This window comes from Argiope bruennichi, chromosome 3, assembly GCF_947563725.1.
Source record: "Argiope bruennichi chromosome 3, qqArgBrue1.1, whole genome shotgun sequence".
NCBI lineage: Eukaryota > Metazoa > Arthropoda > Arachnida > Araneae > Araneidae > Argiope > Argiope bruennichi.
In genome coordinates this window covers 3,220,063-3,244,957 of record NC_079153.1, presented here as the reverse complement: position 1 = coordinate 3,244,957, position 24,895 = coordinate 3,220,063, and the positions used below count along the sequence as shown (strand labels likewise).

The 24,895-nt window shown below is 32.3% G+C and overlaps 1 protein-coding gene across 1 annotated transcript in view; it reads left to right on the top strand.

Moving 5' to 3' along the window:
- Positions 1-13,297: 13,297 nt before the first annotated feature.
- The window catches only part of LOC129964002 (netrin receptor UNC5C-like), a 353,390-nt gene continuing 341,792 nt past the window's right edge, over positions 13,298-24,895 (top strand). Inside the window, exon 1 of the mRNA XM_056078651.1 lies at positions 13,298-13,941. Within this exon, the coding sequence (XP_055934626.1) occupies positions 13,857-13,941 (85 nt within the window). The 5' untranslated portion in view covers positions 13,298-13,856. The remainder of the gene's footprint in view (positions 13,942-24,895) is intronic.

Genomic DNA, 24,895 nt, shown 5'->3' with positions numbered 1-24,895 from the left:
ATACGTCGGTCTGAGAGGGAATCGTTAGCATCCGGAAAAGAAATTACCACTTTAATTCTTCGGTTAAGTGTGATCTCGAGAAAGGAAATTCGTTTTAAAGAAGGAAGCATTTATGGCTGTCATTTTTTTATAGAGTTTAATAGGATGAGTTAAGAAAGCTTGAATGTGGTCTCTCAGGAGCAAACTAAAAATATTTTACCACGTTGTGACGTGAGATCCGGAAGAATATGGAAATATGGAAATAGTTTTAGTTTCATTCTCTGTTTTTCATTCTCTTCACAATGAACAGCACAGTTAACAATTCTTCAGATGCTCAAAAATTGTCCCAAAGGCAGAGCCGACCTTCTCTCAATAGGGACATGGGGGCAAGAAACCATTTGGGGCCCTAAATTTTGTGTAAAGTAAAAAAAAAAAATACAAACACGAATATATATTACTATTACATGTTTATTTAATGCAGGATTTTGCTTTTGCTATTAATTATTTCAGGAAAATTTTTCGATTTCTTTTTTTATGTTTAATATAGCAAGCGGGATTTAAGTGTTCTGTACACATGCTTGATCAAAGACAATTATTTACTATTCTTAATTTGTTGAAAGAGCGCTCAGCACTCTTTGTAGTAACTGGTAATGTAAAGAAAAGTTTTAACATAGTTAATGCATTGAGAAATAATTCATTATAATTATTATTTAGAATGTATTACAGTATATCCTGTGAGTTATTTGCATCCCTTTTATTCGAAATTAAATTCGTAGCAAACCAATTTTTAGAATTAGGTTTTCATTAGGTTGTTACAACATTTTACAAAATTTTTCAAATAATTAGTGTAAAGTTTAGCAAACGAATTTCACATTTTCTACATTTCCATTCCAAGATTGTGTAGTTTGTGAGGAACATTCGTTTCCAGTTGAAGCTTGAATTGTAACTCGTGAAATCGAAGCAATTTCATTGCCAGAATTATTTCGTAGACGAGAAAATAGATTTACTTGTGAATTCTTGACATTTAATTTTTCTCATATTTTCCTCTTTCTTTTCTGTTCGTCTTCTTTTTTGATACCCAAAGGGATATTTTCTTGCCATGGACTTGATTCGATCTAACAATATTAAACATTTTATGGTATGAATTTTCAAAATACTAAATGCAATCTAACCTAGCAGATGATGTAAAGGACCATAAATCTACTTACTTTAGGTTTATAATACGTTTCACATTTGCACTAGACTTCGTATATTTCCAAACCCGTCCATTTTTCCAGTTAAATTCCTTCCTCTTTTCTTTCTATTCCGCGATTATTGTTCAGAATATTATTTTAGTTCTTGATCATATTGGGGCACCCTCAGTCCCGGGGCCCCGGTGCATAGCATCCGCCGACCCCCCCCCCATCCCCCCCATATGGCTGACCTTGCCGAAAGGCTTCGTTTATCGATTTCTTCGTTTATAGAAAAATGAATAAGCTTTCATTTTTGTTAGTTGTTTAAAATAATAGAAGAAAAATTTATTTAAAACGGAGAATGCAATAGACTTGGATGATCATACATATATGTAAGGGAAATACAGGTTTTTCTTTAATAAACCATTAAGGCTCAAAATATAGATGGCTCACTGATAACAGTACAGAAAGAAAAACATCAATATAACACGAACTATGAAAGACTTGTCCTTGTTCGCCAGATTCCAGCTTTTCTTGATGCTGAAAAATTAACAACTAATTGAACATTTGAATTTAATTTTAAAAACAAATTTCCGTGTGAACGGAACTTCAAGAATTTTGCATAAGAAATCTGTAAATTGTCAGTCGTATGAACTACTTTTTAGCTTGATGGCAACTATGGAATTGGGAATTTCTTAATGAAAATAGGAGACATGTTTTTTTTATGCAATAAAATATATCATTTGTTCTTGTTTGTTTTTGTCATCGAAAAGCGCCATAATCCCACTTACATAAAATTTCTGGTATTTCATGAGGAAAAAATTGTCCAAATGACATTTGACATCATTATCATTATTAATAGTTTTAACTCCTGTGCGGGGCCGTGTTTGATATTTCGCTAATAATTTTACAGTTTTTTCATTTCATATTTACAGCTCAAATGCAATACATTTTTGAGATGTAAATATGAAATGAAAAGATAAAAAAAATTAACTGAATAATCAACTGATGAAGAAGATAAAGAAATTACCGACGAAAAAAAAGTGAGTGATCATTATTTGATTCACGGAAAGGCTGTTTAAGAGACGGATGTTTGTGAATCTCCTGATTATTAAAATGAAAGACAAAATTAAGTTATTATTAAGAAAATAAATGATATGAAAGAACGAATTAAGAAACGACATAAAAAAAGGAACCATTTAAAAAAAGAGCTGTTGCCGACAACGTTGCGCAAAATTTCTGAAAGTATTGGTGAAGTAAACGTAGTATCACAATTATTGAAAAGTGCTTTTTGTTAAGGAATAATATCAGCTACGTTGAGTTCTTATAATCAGACGGTTTTGAACGGGAGAGATTCTCTTCGACGGAAAATTTTATTCTCAAAGATATGTCACTTCCATCGGTATTCCTTATTTTAATGAAATCGCCAAAACAGATTTATCTAGAAATCATTTCCATATTTTATGAAAATTCTTTAAACTTATCTTTTAATTTCAAGAGATATACAACAGTTATTTCCCTCGAAATGAAACTCCTTGCAACCCATTTTGTAAGAAGAAACCACCATTGACCCAGAAGCGCATCTATATAAAATAAAGCAAGGGCAAATACCAAAGCAGTGCTTTCTCCTCTTTTTTGAATAAATAAATAAATAAAACGTCTGTAATCCTCGTATTTCCCCACACCAAAAAATAATGTTATAAAGGGAGAAATCGAAGTTAAATTTAAATAATTATGTATGAAACTTTTTAAAAATATGGCTTAAAAGCTGATGAATGCATCAAAATTATTCAAATAAATAAATTAAATTATTTATAAAAACGAAATAATCTAACAATTGTGAAGACAACTTTTAACAAAGTATAGTTAAAATATCTGAAAGTATTTAGATAATATTTTAAAGCTAATGACTGATCATTTGAAATGAACGACATTCTTTCAGGGTGGAGACCAAAAGCATCAGCTCAGTCCCCACCACCCAACCAGTTTATGCCACCCGGGGCGAGATCAATAGAATACAAAATGATCTTATATTTTTCAAACAAACCAACATTTTCACAGAAATATCTATAATAAAAGATCTGAATACAGAAATATCTATTATGATTCTTACAATAAAATAAAGCTGTGCTGAATGATTGTCATTGGTATTTCAGAATTTGGCATTTTTTTTTACGGTGCTATTTTTGGTAAAGACTTTATATCGCAAATGTGATTTATTTATATCTGGATCAAATGATGTCATTTGCCATTCTGTCTGCAGTCACTGTCGTGTACCGTGTGGGGTACAGCAAACGAAAACAGCATGTAAGAACCAATGAAACTGTTTTTAGACTCCCACTGTGCGTATCTCTACAATGTAAACCAAGATCTAAGAAAATCGAAAACTCTGTAGAACTGCAGAATTCAGGAACCCTGGTGGAAAACAAGATGAAGATGCGATAAATTTCAGCCACTGTCCAATAAAAATCATCTCTTTCACCCTCCCCTTTTCAAACGATTCTCTTTAAATCGTTTGGTCTGCGTCTCCTCTTCTTCGGGGAAGTTAATTCTAAACGTATAGTTATCTATAATCTTTCTTCCCATTCCTCCATTTTTGGGGAAACTATCCCATGGTTTGCTTGTTCTTTTCAACGGGGAGGGGGAGAGTCAGTAGGGTAAAAAAAATTGAGGGGAAGGTAAAGAAGGGGAGGTCGAGACATCTGAAGGAAGTTTCGGCGAATGGGAGGGGACGGAGTTTGACAGGAGCACAGAGGATGAGCCCCCTCCTATGTTAGTCGGCATACCAGCACACTCGCGCGCTATAATTTTCTGTTTCGAAATATATGGTTTCAGATTTGGCTGCTTATCGCTTTTGAAGGGTGGAGGAGGATGTGTGTGTGGTAGGGGTGGGTTTATAGGGGTTGAGCACCCTACAGAACAGAATACGGAAGTCGTATTGACTGTATTGTTAAGGAATAATCTTTTTTTCACATTGGGGGAAAATTTGGATGCTTATTAAAATTGGAGATTCAGACGGAACATGTGCGATTGGAGAAGACTCCAAAGAAGAAGATAATTAATCTTAATTAAAGTTCACGAATCTGTGAGCAAGATATGAAATTAGGGGTTTTGGAAAAAGTGCAGATTGCGGGAAATATTTGTCAAGTTGTGCGGTTTCGAAAGTTCAATGACTTCCGGAAATAAGAAGGAAGCGTGAAGGATACACCATTTTAATCAATGAATATATTTTGTTTTAATTTTGGAGTCAGTTTCTCACATAAAGATGCAGGAAACATTTATTTTTCAGACGCATGTCTTTTTCATTTGACATGCATTTAGTGGATGCGTCGGATAGAAACCGCGTCATTTTATTTCATGCCTTTTCTAATACTTTGATTTGGCCAAATTTACGAATCAGGAACTTCTGATAAAGGGCATCATTTGTACTTTTTTAAAGCAGCATGGCTTGCTTCAAATTGTCGGCTTATTTATTTGAACTAATTGTTTAGCTAAGCAATAGCATCTCAAAGAAGACAATACTCTTCCAATATTGCCAGCAACACAGCATGAATTTTTTGGAATAAATATGGGTCTTGAGGTGGTTGACAGAGGTTCGTTCAATTTCTAAGCAGTTCAAGCACTCTTTATTCATATTTACTTACTTTCATTCTTTCCAAGCGTGCGTCCTTTTCGTCGTACTTGAATACCAAAAGCGTTTAAAAATTGGAAATTATGGTTCATTTAAAATTGATCGCTTAATTTGTAAAATACTGAATTATCGAGGCAAGTCGCATTCATTATTCATAAAATATCGAATTCGACATTTTAACTATTTTCACGAGTGATAATTCTTTGAGTATTTGTTGTGAAAAGAAGTTAAATTAGATAGTCGTCAACTGTGGTTGAGCCTACATGAGTTTTGTCTTTCGTAAACGTAGTATTGGGTCCATCTTAATTTCACATATTATTTGTGGATTGTTTACTTACAACATTGTCTCTTTCAACAATACTTATACCTTTTTCTTGCCATAAAAACTACACAGTCTAGTCATATTAATGTGACCACCGCCTATTTTTGACGTCAACCTTAAATAACCAATCGCAGAAGGCACGTGCTATTTTTAAATTTGGTGGGTATATAAAGTGTGTTGGAAGCATTCGGAAAACATTTCGGAAATGGAGAGATTTATCAGACGTCCAAAAGGGCATGATCATTGGCTTTCTGGCCAAGGGTGGAAGCATTTCCGAAGCGGCTAATTTTATAAACTGTTCGCGGGCAGCCATGATAAAAGTATATCGTGCATGGAAATATGGCATTATCCGAAATCAGCATAATGACAAATGTGGTGCACCGCGGGCCGTAGACGGAAGAGGTGAACGACGGCTGCAGAAATGCGTTCGGGCGAATAGACGTGCAATCGTTGAGCAACTGACCTCCCAGATGAACCAAGGGGCTACCAACAGTGTCTCCACAAAGATGGTCCAGCTGGAATTTGCACGCTAGTGCCACAAATGGACTTCTACTGAGTGGAGACAGGTTGCTTTTTCCGATGAATCACGTTTTATGTTCCATCGGACAGATGGACGTTGGCGTATACAGCGTGAAACGTCTGAAAGCAAACACCTTGCAACAATTGATGGGAGGGTTCAAGCTGGAAGAGGGAGCATTATGGTCTGGGGAATGTTTTCGTGATATTTTCTGGGTGCACTCATCATTATGAAAGGCACGAGGGATTAAATTTTAAATTAAATCCGTTAGAAGATCAACTGTTTGTCATTTTGTTTATTTGAACATATGTGAATAGGATGACTCCAAAAGGAATCAAAATGCATTTGATATTCGTCTTTAACACCAAAATGACAGATCCGTATGAAATTTGGTTTGGAAAAAATATAAAATGCAATCCACATTTTCTTCATAAACTGAAAAAAAAATCTATATTTTGTATGAGAAAATGGGGGGAAGAGCTCTTCCTCCGGTCATAAGAATAGCTCTCATTTGTGTGGTTACGTCTTCATTTTCTTGCAGCATGAAAATCGTTTTCGCTCTATGATGTTGCTACAAATAGTATAATTCATAGCTCTGATATAAAGAAACAGATAGGAGACAGGTTTCAAATAAAATCTAAGTGTTATAAAATTTGAACATTGTAATGAATTTTTGAAGAGGTTAATTTTTAGTGTATATAAAATTAAATCAATTTCACTAGTATTCTATAAACATTCTTATTAACAATGAGTGCCACAACGTAAAATATTTATTGTTGGGTAATATTCTGAAAATAATTTATATTTGCTGCATTTTTGAACTGTTCTGCCCTCATACACAAAATAAAAATCACTCCGGCTATTCGATGGAATGGTTCCAACATTTGAGGGATCTATAACTTCGGTGCACACATGCAGAGAGATAAATCCATTGGTAGATATATTCCCAAACATGAGTTTTTTTTAATTATTATTTCAAGAAGAACTGAATCGCAAAGATTCATCAAAATCTAGAGATAAAATTTTTTAACGATTGCAATACTTCACCTTTCCGTATTTCGTATCCGAACATAAGTAATACAATAATAACTCTTGACTAATGAATGATGTAATAATAAAGCAAGTAATCAAAAGCAAATATATTTTTAAAAAAATGGTTGGGGGATAAGACGACGACACAAGGAAATGTAAGACGTAGAGATGAATTAAAATCTTAAAATGGAATTTTTGACAATAATAATACTTTCGCTCGATACATTTCGAGTATGAAAAAGTAAAAAAAAACATGTCTTAATTATTATTTCTAATTCTAAATATATTTTTACCCAAGTTTTACAAAATTCTGTCAATACTTTCTTTTGTATTACAACGTTTGTTTTCACACAGTTCGGGGCCGTCCACTTACATTATGTAAATTTTAAAATTTCGTGCTGCTTCTTCAATGGATATACTCAATACTCTCTCACCAGTGTGGATGGTATATCATGAAGATTTTTGAATCTATTTCTCAAATGCATATCGATGAATCATCCAATTGTTTATAAGGAAATTCTTCTGGGCGTTGCTGAGGGTGGGCGTTCTCGTGAAGCATCCAAATGGCTACCTGTAGATGATGAATCGATCGCAAAGGCCTAACAGCTTCATCAAAATACACATCCGCTAAACGAATTGCCTTGTAAGCGTTCAGAAGCCACGATCGCAGTAAGAGGTGTTCGTTATTTTGATCAGTAATTAATCTTCGACCGGAATGTCTCCCCATTTATACCCCTCGAGTATCGTAAATCAAGCGAGTCATCTCTCTGAGGTGAATCATCTCCAACATTTCAATATCTTCGAGAGTTCCTGGAATCGATTTCTATTTGTAACTGTCACATTACCTTTCGAAGATAGAATAGATCGAGGCGGATTTCTTTTAGGAGAGAGGAATTAAAAAAGAAGAGAAAAGAAAAATGAACGGTGGCAGGTGAAGAAAGACTTGAGAAACAACACGAACAGCTGTATGGGATTCTTTTTTATTCATATTATTCAACATTCCCAACGGGTACAACCATTTGTAAAAGGAATGAAACGAATATTTATGCTCATTTGGAAAGAAATGTTGACTCTTGTTTTTAAAAAAGGAACGTCATCACAAATGAGTTATAACCTCGAACATTCAATGGAAGAAATGGATACAGACCCTTTCTACTTTAACTTATTCCTGCCAAAATTCGATATTTTTCACTATAGCCAGATCAGAGATACTATAAAAAAAACACATCGTATTTTGATTTCTGTTTCATTTTTTATAAAAGTGTGACAAATAATACTAGAGTTAGAAGTCGGATGTATGTGAACATGACTATAATGACCAGGAAAGTGATGTAAAGATAAAGTTAAAACGGATATGTCAAAAAAAGGCTCCTATCGTTCCTTTTTTTTATGTGGTTTCTTTGGTTTATAGACTTTCTTTTTATCGTCATTCATTGCAAGAGGATCTATGATCTCTCATTTACTTATAAACACATAAATAGCTGGAGATGATGGCGTACTGGAGATGAGTAACGGTATAAAAGTGTGCAAAAAGATCCCTTAACATTTTTAAAGAGAAGTCAAAAGTACCGAAAACATTTCTTTGATAGAACGTGGAAACCTCTTGGAAAGTGGCCTCTTCACTTTTATAAGTATGCAGCTTATTAAATAGAAGAAAAAGATCAGATAAATGGCGCAACACATATTCCCTGGAATATGTATTAACAATCATACAGAAACTTAATTGTATGAATAACAAGTCATATGCAGCATCATGATAGATACGATAGTGAGAAACATGACGCAGATACTATGAAAAAAAAAACATTTTTTTATACCTGACTTACCAACTACAATAGCCGAGTTTGCAAGCCACTTTTCGAATCACACAGAATAAACCCAATGGGCCATTTATTTAGATTTTTTTTGTTTTGTTATCTGCTTCATTTTATTGATTTTATTTTACTTTTTTCATCTGAAACATAGAAAGGCCAATTCCGAATCGACTTCGAGATGCTGACGAATCTCCTCGTTTCGGACCCAGTCACGATAATTTATATTTCGATGACCAAACCAAATGGATTTCGCTTCGCATTCGCTTTATTCATTCGATGGGTGCCATGCATCGTTCTGTCGTCAAGTTTCATATTCATTTGCACTTGCTTCTAATCATATAAAATGAACTGAATCCTTTTTAATAAGGCATTCTGTTTCCAATATGTCAGTGAGGTTCATTTCATTTGAGGTATGTTGTTGATTTTACATTTTTCTATTATTATTCTATATTTCATCGCATATTTTAACACCGTATAAATAGTTAATAATTGTAGATAGTTTTATTATAATTAAGTGTGTACTTAAATACTTAATCACCTTGCTTTAAATAGTAAATTAATTATTGTATAATACTTTTAAGGTCAATGAGAGAAAAATGTTGCTTGCACCCCCATGGCCGGAAAATTTTAGGTACTACCTTTGACCACAAAATGTCTAAATCTGGCCATCCTTTTTAGTATTGGAACCATTTACATCAAAACGAAATGTATAAAATGAGCATGAGATCTTTACAAACTGAAGAGCAACTTTAAATGTTTGACGAAATCAATCAATCAATAAATAAATAAAAAAAATCTGCCTGTTTGCTCGTGTGCATGGGATCGTAGGATCATAATGATTCAAAACTGCCACTCGCTAGACGAATGAAATCTATTATAAAGCTTTTAAATCTTCAACATTTTAAAAACTTATTGGGTCAATGAGAAGAGGTATCGAGGAAAAGTAAATGTATTCTGCTTATTACATGACAAAAAGCAACAACTATAATAACAAATCCTGCTTCATAACGTGGAAGTATATAAGAAAATTGGGGGGGGGGGATACTCATGATTATTTCATAAGCATATCTAAAGTTGAAAAAATGATTAGCAGTGAGTTTTTACAGCATGCATGAAAATAATAGAAATGCATTATCATAAAAATAAGGACACCGTTTAATTCTTTAGGGCGATATTTGCTAAAATGATCGGTCACTGTATATCAACACAATATCGGGCAGTGATGCAATTCAACATGTATATATTTTTTCACATTGGTCTTTGCATGAGAGAGAGAAAATGAGAGTTTTTAACGAACGGATCAATACAATGGGTAAATGTTTAGGATATTCAAATATGTGTATTTTTATGTAAGGGCAGATTAGAATATTGACAGGATTTATATTATTGGCAGAGTAGCCACGTCGACTACATACAAAAGAATATCCCAACTTGTTATACACCTGTGTACAGGATAGAATATTACAACAACTGTGATTGGAGAATATCTGTCACTTGCTGAGAAGTGCCTTACTCATGTTCATAAGGGAAAAAGGCACTTAATTGAAAAGACAAGCAGCGAACATATTCTGACAGGGAGTGTGTACGTCGCAGTCATATTAAGACTCAGTTCTTTAAAGTTGATTTTCCGCCTCCAGTTCAATGACTCGATGAAGTTATGACATACTAGTGTTACTTTAATTAAACAAAGGTCTTAGCAACTATTTATCACTTCACGAAAATATTGTATACATCGATTCCTTTAGATCTAAGTTGAGAATTTCCCATGTTTATCCTGCGAACATGCCTTTTAAAAAGAGAAACTACAAATAAAACGCAGACATTGAAAATTTCGCAACAAGAAAGTTCCTTGCCCTAGACTTCAAAAACAAATCTTGAAGTAGAAAAAGTAACAAATCGGGAAAAAGTACATTAACGGAAAATAAATGTCTCCATCGACATGATGAAAGGTCAAATTTATTTACAGTTTGCTTTTCCAAATGAATTTAGTGAACTGTTGTTCATTCTTTGGGATGCATGTATCTTACATAAAATAATTTATACGATTATCTTCACTATTCACAATTATTTAATATATCTGCTGGTCTTTATTCTAATCTAATCTTTCATTTTAAGTGCTTTAATTATAGGATGTGTTTTATAATATTTTAAAATAGAAAAATAATATTGAATGAATAACAAATATTTAAAATTATTTTATTAAATATATTTAAATCTGTTTTATTAATGTGGTAAAATGCAGATGATTTTTATTTTAGTTATTCCGTTACTTTTTCGTCTTATGTTTATATTTTATTATTATAAATGTTCCGAAATCAATCGGTTCTTTAATTTATCATCAGTTGATATCCCAGTTAAAAAATAAAAATCAAATCAAATGGATCAATTAACTTATATTAAATTCTGAATAATTTAAAATCAAAATAAGAATTAATTAATAATGAGGATAAGAATCTTAAATTTTATTAATTAATAATTTTGTTACTTTGATTCCACCTCTTAATAATAAAGGAACAGAGATTCGTACTCCTTCTAGAAAAACCCGGAGGAATGCTCTCTCCTCAACTTTCTGGTACGCTTCCACAACAAGTTGAGTCAGGAATTCAGTTGATTTATATTATGAAGAAAATTGGGTGTGCCTAGACATTCGTATTGAGTACCATATCCGAATCCAGACGTTTGAATTCGAATACATCCAAAGTTCTTGATTGACTCTAGTATATTTCCTTTAAGAGGCTCAGAAATTACTTTCTGAATGATGATTCGTTACTAAATTTTTCATTCTTTATAAGTTATGTTTTCCAGTTTCCGCATCGCAAGTTGTTGTTTAAAAAATAAAGCATTTTTAAATTCAGCAATATTACATATCCAATAGTGCTAGTTTGATATTGTGATGGTTCTTTTTCACTGCCTTTTAAAATTAAAAGCTATTTTTAATTCTATGAACGTTAACTTGAAAAATTACATTGCATATAATCTTGTTTTAAATATGCGGTAGTTCTCATTAAAAAAATTTTTGGGAATATGATCCTTTTTCGTGTCATTTGGTAGTTTGTTAAAGAAAACTGAGAATGTGGTTAGAAAAATTATTCTTTCACTTTGACAGATTTGGTTTGAAATTTTATGCAGTTCTGCAATTTTGGTATGAAGACCAGAAACAAAAATACTGCCTTTCGAATCGTTTTGTCTCGAAATTATTACACCTACATGCTCACGAATTAGACATAAATCCCAAAAATATTTCTTTCGAAATCTGGGAAATCTAGAATATGCAAATTAAAACTTCAAGACAATTACCATATTAATTTTGCGTTTAATTTTTGCATATAAAATCAATACGAATTTGATATGATAACACAAATAATTTTTAAAACTGGGATTTTTTATAAATAAAGACTAAAAAAGCCTTTTCCTGTAAGAATTATATTATGAGCGATAAAACTGAAGAATTTCTTAAAAAGTGAAAAGAGTGACAAATTAACCAAACAATCCCACGTTCAAAAGAATTTTTTTTTCCAAATATGGATATATTTTGGCACATATAATTTTGCATTTTATTTTTGGTGAAAAATTGTTTAAATGTATATATTTGAAGGATTTTTTTTTCATTCAACATAATATACCAAAATGTCCCTAAGAAAAGCAAAATAAGTTTTGAAAACGTAAGAGAGAAAATTGTTTTATAAAATTTGTCATCTTTTAGCAATTCAGTTAAAAGAATGTAATTTTTTGTGTGTTTATAATGCAGGAAAATGAATAATAATATCTATTATAATATTTGATACTACTTTTTTTAGTAAGTTTTACATATTAAATATCATAAAATGATATGAAATTATCAATTCTTCTAAATTACTTTTCTAAATAGTATTAAAAATTCTTAAAAGAATAACATTAAATATTTCGGTGATTAACATTAAATTTATGTTCTGGGGAACAAAATAACCCTAATGTAAAAGAATTCGAAAGATTTTTAATTTTTTTCCCCAGCAATTTAAATGAACAAATTTCAAAGATTTTATTAACTTTGTTTCATTATAATTTGACTAATTGATTATTTATTCGTTTATTAACATTTTAATTCGGTTACTCCTAATGAGTCATTCACTTCCATATAATTCAGCCTGATTTTTCACGATACACTCTCTTTTACCTTATTCATTTGCGAAGAGAGATTATGTCTTTATGTCTATAAAAATTATGTCTTTTTTTTAAAAAACTTTTCTCCACCCCCCTGAAAACAGAAATTTTTTATATAAAGTAGAAAGATTGAAGGGTTAAAGTCACAATGATGTAAATCCTTTTTTCAAAGGTGAAAGAATTTAGTTCACCTAAGTTAATTTTGGAGATCCTTAAAATAATAACATTATAACATTTTTGTCCCGAATAAATGTGTATTAATACACAAAAAACCTGAGAAAATATGACTTTAAACAGCCAAAATAGGCTAAAAATATCTCAAAAACAAACTATATAATATCAATTTCCTGCAGTTTAACTTATCAATAGAGAATTCCTTATAAAACTCTTTTCGTAATGAAATTTATAATGGAATCAATTCCTGATGAAATTTCCTGTATTACAAACAAACAAAAAAATTAATTTAGGAGCATACGATTCCTTTTTTTTTTATTTATCTAAAAGTTGATTTTATTGATATCGGAAATGAGCCAAGTTTCAAAAACAAGCGTAAGATTGACTTTCCTGCCAAGCCTTTCATCTGCGATTCAGGCGCCAACTGGCGATATTTCAACCTCGCTTGGAAGGGAAAGACAACCCTGTCCGAATCAAAGCAACTCACCACGTGTCCCCCTCAAATGATGCCGAGGAACTGTCGGAGTGGGATCGCTGTCGCAGTCTCTTCGGTTTGATGGCCATGTGGGTGTCATAATCCGTCAAAACTCAAAAGAATTTAAATCAGCATTTGGATTTTGCTCTCACTTTTCGTGCCTGCTGCCGTAGAAAATAAAGAAAAATACTTTTTCTGTGCAAAGTAGCTTTTGCATTTATATGCTGCCCAATTGTTTGTCAGCACTGGTTTTTGAAAACATTGACATGACTTATTCATCGGCAGCCGTGATTTCCTAATTCATTGTCGAAGTATGTGATATATATACCTGTCGATGAAACAGACACACGTCCTGTTTGAAGTTTCATGATGATTTAGATCTGAATTGCTGCAGTGTGCACGCGAGAACGCAATCAAAAAATGATTTAGAAATTGTGGCAATAACTTCTCACGTATGAGTTGTGGGATTTGTGTGACTAATCTCTTCCCGTTGCTGGACATCGTGAAGTCGTACAATGACAGCTGAATTTCTTATTTTACCAAAAAATTAATCTTTTTCGTCCATTTTGGTTTGGTAATATATTTGAATTTCCAGTGAAAATGTATCCAGTTAAAAATGCTTTATTTCTTCCCTCTGGATTTGTTATGGTCCTTGTTCTGACAGTTGTATCAGCTGGTCAAGATGGTGAGTTATAAATTTTTTTTTTAAAAAATATTTCTGTATATATTTTTAAATTTAAGAAATGAGGTATTATTGAAAATGATAAATGTTCGTGTAATAGGATCTCTATTTTATGAGCAATCACTATTCTTAAATTAAGAGCAAAATTATTTCAACAATTTTCTTTTAACTTAGCTTAATTTACTTAGATAGAGTTACAATTGTCAAAAATTGTCCTTTAATGAGGTGTAATCATAAAAAGTAAATAAAAAATGTTGAGATTATTTTGTTTTTATTATTATTAATGCAAAAACGAACTGTTTGGGAATTGACTTGAAAATTCTCTAATAATTCGTTATTACGAGACTGTGAAAATCTTTTTATGTAGTTGTAACATTAACAGAAAGAAATTCCAGACGAAATACATAAGAAATACACAATGTTTTTATATTTTAAAATAGTTTTTTAAAACATTTCAGCTCTTAATTTTATTAATAATTAATTTAATTGCAGAAAAATTCAATCATAGCAAATATAATATTAAATAATCAATGTAAAATGAATAATTACGTATTCTGGTATTTATTGAAATTTAGATCCATCTCTATAATGTTTTTTAGTTACTAAATGCTAGGCATTAAAGTGATAAAGATACCAGCAATTTTTATTTTTTCCCTATTACTGTATTGTTAACCTATTATTCAAAGTGAATTATTTTTAATAATAAGAGAGAGAGAAAAAAAAGGACTTAGGAAAATAGTAACTTTATTCAAAATGAATAAATTAATCTAGAATCCATGGATATTAAAAAAGCATTTTAGGAATCATCCATTTTGTAAACTATTTTCGAAATAAAGGCATGCATTATTATAAGATGTTTTTATTCAGTATTTTGTGGAATTATTTAAAATTAGTAGGCAGCTTTTCGTGAATATTTTTATTTCAATTTGACTCTCATGGTCTGCGTTCTAGTCGCAAAATACTGTTTTGTATATATATATATATATATATATATATATATATATATATATATAATATAATGATCGAAAACAGGTCGTATATTAATTTATGCTCACATTTTAAATTTGTCTTATATATACTGACAATTAAAGCAATGCGTTTAAGGACGCTTATTTATTCTCAATCTGTAGTTGCGATTACAGAAGAACCTTTACTCTAAGGTCAGTAATCTGACGCAGAGATCCTCTTATTTTATTCTGTCTTCTTTTTTTTGGTTAAAGTTACAGTTAATACATTCTTTCTAGATAAAAATTCTATCGCAATGCTTCAAAAGACTATTCATTGTAAATATATCAGTAAGTGAATGCGGTCACCTATAGAACCGATGTAACAGATAGTTCACACAAAAGAAATTCCAAAACGCTTTGATCGAGAATTCTTTATCGAAGGCAATCACTTTGAATTACGGTTTCGTGTTTTGCTACCGTGAATCGAAAATATTATCCGACACGAACCTATCTTCAATGTCTGGAGATAGCGGGGTGCCAGAACACACAAAATCTAGTGGATGGCGAGCTCGGTAGGTGTGTGTGGGGTGCAGCGTTTTATTTTCCATTATCTTCTGAGATACGTGTTTGCTGATTCCTGCCCACCTTCCTCCCACTGCGAGGAACAACCCCCAGTTGCAATTTGTTGACTTTTCCGTGCCTAGATATCACCTCTGTGTTCACGAATCTCGAACGCTGTTGTTTGTCCTGTCGATAACGTTATCAGCCAAAGTAGGAAATAAATCTCCTCGCAGCAGTGAGTGATTAATAAGAGATTTTAGTCGAGTTTTGTTCGTGGAAGTCAGCCAGCGGCAACCTGGTGATTCGTGGACGAGAAACAGAAGCCCGGTTACCAGGAGATTTAGAAGAGAAACTGTTTGTCGCTCAAAAAAGTAATTAAACCGTAGTGAAGATTGCAGCTTAGTGATCTGTGGATGAGAACCAGGAGTGCGGATACTATCAAGTTGATGAGAAGTCTTCCTCACGAAAAGTAATGAAACTGTGGTAACTGTATTGAAAATTGAAATAGATGCTTCACCAAATTTGCGAAACAACTTTATTCGAGATTTCAAAGACATTACTTCACTAAACTTTGCAATATGTGCACGAAAATGGCGAAGAAACCTGTTTTACTTCGTTCAAATTTGTTGAGTCATTTTTTAATTGGATAAAAATGTTAACATCCTTGTAGGAAATTACATGAAATGTTGGGGATCAGTAATCAGATATTATTTTCTGCCGGTCATTTATTCAGAATAGTTTTTTTTCTTCCTTTTTGCTATTTTTTCAATTATATTTGCACTTTAATAATCACTGAAAAAAATTGCTTGTCTAAAAATGAGCACCCAGAAAAGTTTTCTTAGAATTCATCAGAATTTCACCAGAAAGTATTAGTACGTCAAATGCTGAGTATATACTTCTTAATTCATCAAGTGATAGATTTACTGTTATGAATGAACGAGTCGATTTAATTTCATATTTCATTACATTTTAAACTGAATCAGTATGTTGATTCATTTTAAATTATTTTTATTTAATTACTATTTAGTACAATGCATGTCTTATTTTCTATTTATTTATTATGAATCAGGATTGCGTGGCATTCGCTCTTGTGCAAAATAATATTTAAGCAAATGTTCTTTGCTTCTAAATGCTATAATAATCAACATAATATAATGAGATTGGAACCTGACTAATTGTATTTGATAAAGTGTTAATATTATTCTATTTTATAGTTCATAGAATTTTTTTAACAAATGTATTCATTTGACAATTAGGCTATTAGCATTTTTTTAAGCATTTAATAGCATTTGCACTCGTAAAAGTAATTCGATGCATAATTATTCACCAAATACAATGACTTGTTTACTGCTTTCAAAAATTTAAAAAAATATACAATTGTTTTAAGTTCATTTCTCCTGATAAAGTAATCAACAACTTCTTACATTCTACAGTTATTTTTTAAACAATCGAATTAAAAAGCGTCAAAATGATGCATCATCTTAAATGGTGCCTGAGAGGAGACATCTGAGGATAAAAGGTTAATCCAGGCCCCTTAGTCATCGACCCTAGTCGTCTGCCTCGACGAAATCTGACACTGAGTTCCTGTATCTTTTTCAAATACAGAAATCATTGATGCAATACTTATGTCGGTTAAAAATGTATCATTTTATTCAAACAAATGTGACTAAACAGAATTGCAGGCGTGCAAATAAATTGTATCTGCCAAGAACTTTTTAAAAGAAATCTAGTTAGAAATATCTATTTGCAGACCGATTTAATTGGTTCAGGGCCCGTACCGCAGAACACTCAATGCTGTATCATAAACATCGGACGATGTGTTTAACGATGATCGAGAATTAGTATTCTTTTTTTTTTTTGTCGCATCTTTTCTATTTGTATCAGATGCAGAATTCGTTGCATGTGAATAAGAGTTAAATTTATGAAATTTTAATTATGTAGATTTTGTATCTGTTTAGAAGCAAAAGGAATACAGTAGAAATATAATTTTAAAAAGGAATCCTACGCAAAATCCAAATTTTTTTCAACGTTTATTGAATTTGAAGTTTATTGAATAACCTATGATATAAGAAGTTATTTCTGGTTTTCCAACATAAAATTATACGTTTCCCGATAGATGACTTGAAAGTGGAACCGAAATTAAAAAAAAAAAAAAAAAAAAAAAAACGAGAGCAGGAGATATAATGAAAATGAACGAAATCGAACGCAAAACTTGTGTAGGGAAAAAGTAAAAAAAAAAAAAATGGCCGAACTCCAAATATCAGTTGCGAATGCTCAGCTCAGTTAGTGCGAAGGAAATAAAGCCTTACTTTTAGTCTAAAATATTATGGGTTAGTTAGAAATGGATATTCAACAGATTTTGATGATTTTTAATGTGCTGCCCTATCCTATTCTTCGCTTAAATGTTCACTTTCTTCTCCCCCCCCATTTAATATTATAGTCCTTTTTATTTTATTTCATTTATTTTTCATTTCCGTTGAGCATCCATTTCTCAGTGCGGTAAAGTAAGTAAATAAGATTAAAAGCGAAAATATTTTTAAAGTCTGTAGCGTTAATGACCGAGTCACCGTGATTACTAATAAAGAGAGTGGATTCAATTCTGCCTTTGAATTCTTATTTCCTCATTTAACATTAAAGTAAGTTTTTTCCCTTTTTCCCCACTCCTCCACATTATTGCGGAATGGAGGTTTTAAATTTAGGCCAATTACCTACTACAGAAATACAAGTAAATAGTATACTGATAAAACAGTCCAGGTGTTTTTGTCGAAAATATCTTGATAGACATATCCAACTTGTTTTCTATTCGCAGCTGCTTTGAATGTGTCAGCTATGCTTCTGCTTTATTTAATTGCTCTGATCTCCATCGAAAAACGATAAACAAAAGACATCTGTGCAGCATAAAAGAAAAAAAAAAGTGTGTTGTATAAGCATGTATACCGGATATTTATAACTGACATAGTATTTTTTTAAGCACAAAAAAAAAGGTGTTTTTTTAAACATTTTTCTCCATTTTTATTTAGATGTTGAGGGGTTTCTCTTAATAGAAAAAGCATGAATCAGTTTTTTTTTGTCTGGTGATCTAATTTGAAACATGTAGGTTATAAATTCGTTTTAACGTGCTCTGAAGTTTTTCAAATTATTGTTTTATATTATTACTAGCCGCCTTTGGCGACCAGCCGGTTCACCAATCTTAATGTTCGTTAAAATTTTAATAATTAAATATTTTATGTAATTCCTACTTTAATAGCATTTTCATTAAAATATTTTAAAACTTCAAATTTTGATTGTCATATAATTCACTCATTATATTATAAAGGCCTTCAGTCATAACGTAATATGTATCTCTCTAATTTTCTGTTAGCTCCCGCAGAATTTATGTTTTAAATTAAAGTGGAAAGGATTAATCTGCAATTAATATAATAATATTTTTTACTGAAACAAAGCATTTTTTTAATAATATGATTACTGAAAACAGAGTCACTGAGTATTTAAACCTTATGGGCACTAAAGAATATATTTCTTAATGTATGTAATATCTCAAGAATTTGTAATCAAATTTTTCTCAGTTCATCATGATCAAATCGATTAATTAACAATGTTTGATTTTAAATGCATCAAACACTAAGCAAATAAACAGAATCCTTTAAAATAATCGGTCGAAAACAGGTTAAAAAAAAAAGATTTACTTAAAACTATAAGCATATACAAAAAAAAAAAAAAATATGACTAACATAAATACAATTTAATTACAAAAGTATAAAACTAACCTAAAAATAATTTAAATCAAGTCCGCATCCGTTGAAAATAGTTGTCAACAATCAGAACTCAATGCGCATGCGTGAATTTTCAACGCCAGTTATGGTAACGCAAATGCGTGATCTTTTCTACGCCATTTGGGGTAACACTATGCGGATTAGAAACTTTTAATTTACTTTATTCTGATTTATTTTAATTCAAAAGTACATTAGAATGAATCTGAAAGATCGATTAATTAACAATGTTTCATTTTAGGTGCATCAAATATTAAGAAAATAAACAGAATCGTTTGAAATAATCGGCTGAAAAATGTTAATCCTAGCCTGATTAGAGTGGAAAAAAAAACCTGAAGCCTTACTCATTTGGTGGTGGGGAAAATGAAAGCATTTTTTGGCGGGAAAGTTAGTTTTTAATTGATAATTAAAATTCTAATTAAAAATTCAAAAAAGGGGACCCCAGGTGCACATTCCCGACCTCCAAGGTATACATGTACCAAATTTGGTAACTGTAGGTCAAACGATCTGGCCTGTAGAGCGCCAACACACACACACACACACTTTGAGCTTTACATAAGTATAGATAAATGATATGCTGAAAATGTTTCCTTTAATGTTTTTTCTCTCTTCTGTAATAACAGTAGTAATGAATAACTTTTATTTCTACAAGTCTCAAATTGTTTCCGAATTGTTGAACGAGCGATATTAAATTCTCTATTCACAAACAGAAATCAGCTATCTATATTTTTTGCCGAAGAGGACAGAAAGTTAGAAGGAAAATATTCAGCTTGTATTTATTTGGAGTAAGAAGCTTCTCTTGATTTTTGAATTTATAGTTTAATATTTTCATTTCAGTCGTGAAAGCGTCGTGTTTCGATTCTCTACTATAATTGCAAATTATTATTTTATTTCCTCATAAATGAAGTCTACAAATAAAAAAAAAAAAATTGTATTTTACTTCGAGATTTTGAGACAGTTTATACTTGTCCGAAAAAACATAATTTTGGATTTATGTCATTTCATTCATTTCATTGAAATTAGAAATCCATTTTAAAGAAATCTGTCTGCCTATCCGAATACAAATAAGCAAGTTGTCTACAAAATGGAAATCGTCAGATAAGCAAAATTCGGCTTAAGAATCTAAAGTGTAGAACTGTATTAAATTCGGAAGATTAAATAAAGATTAAGATAAAATTAAATTTTTAAAAAACTCAGAATGGATCGTTTGTCGTTCTGTACATTCGCAATCGTGTAAATGCGACAACTTAAAATCAATCGGTGGACAAAAAAAGCGTTTGTCTTTTCTGTATTAGAAAAGATAAACACATTTATATGCTTTGAAAATAATAATCTGGGCGACTGTAACGCTCATGGCCTTGTCCAAGATTCAGAATTAATATGCGAGGAGGAAAGATAATATTTTTATTCGTAAATATCCAGTAAAATTTCGATGTTAATGTTTCCACTGGTTTTGAAAAAAATATTCATTGTTATTAGAATTCCATAGTTTATGCCTTTATATTTTTGAATATTTTATTCTAAATCAGGATTTTTTTTTCGCTCGCGACTCATTTTTTGTTAAAAAATAACTAAATAAAATTAATAAATAAATAAATCCCTTTCCTTTAAATGTTTTTAAACATGATCAAGTTATAAAATTAATAAGAAAGCGATATAATAATTTGTGAATAAAAAGCGGGAACTTAATTGAAACTCGGGAAAATGAATGGAATTGTGGTGATGTTCATGTAGAGTGTAGTGTAAAGCATTTCATCGCTATTAGAAAAATAAACTCTTTATTACACTAACAACTATCGGAACATCGCTGCTTAGCGCACGTATACACAGAACGGGGATTCCCCGGGAGAAGTATATACATAGATTGTATTAGGGAAAGTAGATAGGTAGCACTTTAGAAACCAAAAGTTTCAATATGATGCATAACAGAATGTTTTACAGTTTGGTTTGCACATGGAGCTTTAACAATATTAAGAAAATCATTCACTAACTTTGAAAAATCATCATTACAAAATACAGATTTTACAGAATGAACATCAGTATTATTAAGAATAGCATGAGCATTTATATGTGTATACATATCATTTAAACGACGATTTCTTAAATTAGGTTGCAAATTAAAATGATGTAAAAAATCTGCACCAATAATTGCAGTTTTAATATCACAAACATAAAAAGGATAAACAAATTGTTTTCTTAAACCTAAATCTAAAGATAATAACTTTTGTTTATAAACATTTATGATGGAACCATTTGCTGCAAAGAATTTTTGAATCGGAATACACAGTTTATCATTTCTAGTCGCAGGAATCAAACTACAATCACTGCCAGTGTCAACAAGAAAATTTACATTTGATTTTCTATCGCGAACAAAAAGGCGACGAGAACTACTGGGCGAGGCGTATGTCGCCGCTACTCCTTGCCGTTGTGGTTTGGCTGATAATTGCAAGGCGGAATGCATTTTTGCGCTTTGGAGTCGTACTTCCGATGATACCAACAGATATCATCATTACTGGCAGGGCTTTTCCGTCGAAAACGAGGTTGGCGATTCCGTGAATGACTTCTGGAATGGCGACGCATCTGTGCAATTTCTTTACGCAACATTTTAATTTCTGATAACAGTTCAGAATCAGCTGTAGCATTTGCATTTGAAACAGCACTTACCTGGTTTGGTGTTATATCCAGTATTTTGTCGGCTATTTCAGAGGCTTTTTGAGGTGTCAAAGGTTGTACTGAGGCAAGAATCGATTGCACATTAGATGGTAGTTGCTGAAGAAATAATTCCAGTAAGAGAGAATCGGCAATATTGTGACTTTCGGCACGTCTTTGCATAATTCTTAACAGCTCGGACGGCTTTCTATCATGCAACTGCTCTCCAGCCAATAACTTACGAATTTCCTGAGATTTTGATTCTCCGCATCGGGAAATTATCTCAGATTTAAGTTGGCTGTAAGGGTCAGTTGCATCTGGCGAAAGAATGATATCGCGCACAGTTATTGCGATTTCTGGAGGTAAGGTGCTCACGCAGTAGTTGAATTTAGTGCGAGAAGCTGTAATTGGCTTTGGAATAGCCAATTCAAATGTTGACTCCACCATCGTAAACCAGAGGGAAGGGTCGGACGGAATGAAGTTAGGCATCTTCACCGCTGAGATTTCCTCCATCATGAAGTGCGCTTTCGTTTCAAAACGAAACTTAGTAAGATAATATTAATCAAATTAAATCAAAAGAGATGTGTGATTTCTTATCCGGGTCACCATTTGTGGTGATGTTCATGTAGAGTGTAGTGTAAAGCATTTCATCGCTATTAGAAAAATAAACTCTTTATTACACTAACAACTATCGGAACATCGCTGCTTAGCGCACGTATACACAGAACGGGGATTCCCCGGGAGAAGTATATACATAGATTGTATTAGGGAAAGTAGATAGGTAGCACTTTAGAATGACATGAATAAAAGATGGCGCTACGATCACTACAGAATCATTACAGTTACGATGATTTTTCAAAACTAATAATTCGTTTATAAATATTGAGGAATTTGAGACAGGAAAGAAAATAAAAATCGCAGCGTTTACTGAAGAAAAAATAAATAAGAGATCCTACCAGAATTTGCGATTAACAATTTAAACTCGACAAACGAATTTATTTAAATTCTTCATTAGATGACACATTCTATTAGGTACATTTATTGTTATCTTCATTAATATAAGAATATTTAAGGTAATTAAGCGAATCCAAGCGGTTTTTACCTTTTGAACTTATTGCTGCTTTGATTTAATTACAAATTAAGATATTAAAAATTATATATTATGACGCGCGGATCAGGCATCCATTCAAAACATTTTAAAGGCATACCATGGTGGTTACTTTATATATTTGTAGGGCCTCGCTTTGAAGACAAGTTCCAGTTGAAATGTGCTTACATAAGCTTATTAAATCTGAAACAGCAATGATATTAAAATACCATTCATGTGATTAATTTCTTCGCAAAATTTACCTTCCTTCCGAAAACGCACCTTCATGCCTCGAATAAACTTTTGCATATTCACGAACCTGCTGCCGATATTAGTAAGACTTAAAATAGGAAATCCCCACAAACGACTCGATGGTGTGACTTTTACTTTCTCACTCCGGGGCGGCACGCAACAATCCCTTTAAACACGCCGCTCCCTAAGAATATTATATTCCAACCTTTGTTTAAATCTATATTTACCAAAAGGTCCCATCCGTAATAATTTATGAGTGACACAACGTGGAAAATCATTCCCATTTCTGCAGCTTGGAGGATTTGGCTTCACTAGTCGCCAAGCCATCCATTCGCGCCAAATCCGTGCTGTCCATAATTAATCATAATTACGCGCGCCCCGTTTAAAGCCTGTTTGCTCACCTTTCTCGCTGTTCGGAACCGTTATCGCTTACGCCAGACAAACGAAGAACAAAGTTTCACTCTCTTTCAGCCAAGAAACAAAATCTCTTCTGTTTTCGGCGCTGTTGATCGATTCCCTCGAGTTCGTTCGGCTTCTGGATTTCCTCCTTGGAAGGGGGAGGATTTTTGTTTTCGATGAGAGGGGGGGGGACTTGATTTTCGGCTTCTTCTGCACTGTAAACTTTCTGGTGGGGATCTCTGGGAATAAGGTTGGTCAGGTTTGTTTTAATGGAAATGTGATATATTTTCGATGAGACAGCTAGTTCTTTGTTTTGACTTCCTTCTGGCTAGATAAACAGTAATGTGCACTATTTTGTTACGCCTTATTTCTACGTAAACAAGACCAAGGAGTCTGTAACGTAGAGCCTTCTTTGCAATGAGACTGTAAGGATAAAGGGGTGATACAAATGCTTGCTATGCTTTAAATATATATAAGGAAATATATCTAAGTTTTCAGCGATATCGACACAATTGAAAAAATTGCGGAGCAGACAGAGAGATGATATTATGCGTCCGGGAAGAGACGAAGGCTTTGCTTGGCGCACCTTATCTTAAATAAGCGTATTTGTGATAACGGTGCACGCCAAATAAGTCTCTCTCTCTCGAAGCAGCACGAAGGCTACGTAGGGACCACATCATTTTGAATCGTGATTAGATGAGAAGGATGACATTTTAGTCGACATCTCTGTCCAAGCATTTCCTGTACACTGGTGGGGCGACATTTAATCCTCCTCAACGTGCAAAAATCTATGTCAGATCTCTGGTGAAATCAAATTTTGAATCTGGAATCTTCAGGTGACGCAGGTACAAAGCCATCCTAGCACTACTTTATCTGGATTAAAAATGAATCAAATAATTTAATATAAGGACAGATATGTTTTGTGTTGTAGGAGGGCATGTGTCTATTCTTTGTTCATGAGAGCTTAATAAAAAATTGTAATTGATACGGGCACCCAGTCAGAGCTGTAAGGTCAGAGCTCTGTTCTTAACATGAAAGTTTATTTTATGGTTTAGAAGCAGTATCAAGCATACTATTCTTTAAATTACTTAAGTAAGATAGGATTTTTCCTTATATATATGTGGTAAAACAAGAACAATAATCAAAATGCGTTCTATATTGAAGTTATTTTTTTTTCAATATCATTGTGAATTGTTGGCGTTGTGAAGGGAGACTTAAAACATGTTTAAACTCTATGAATGAAAAAGCTTTTATTCTTTATGTAAGATATGATTCGATAAAAAGTTTGATCA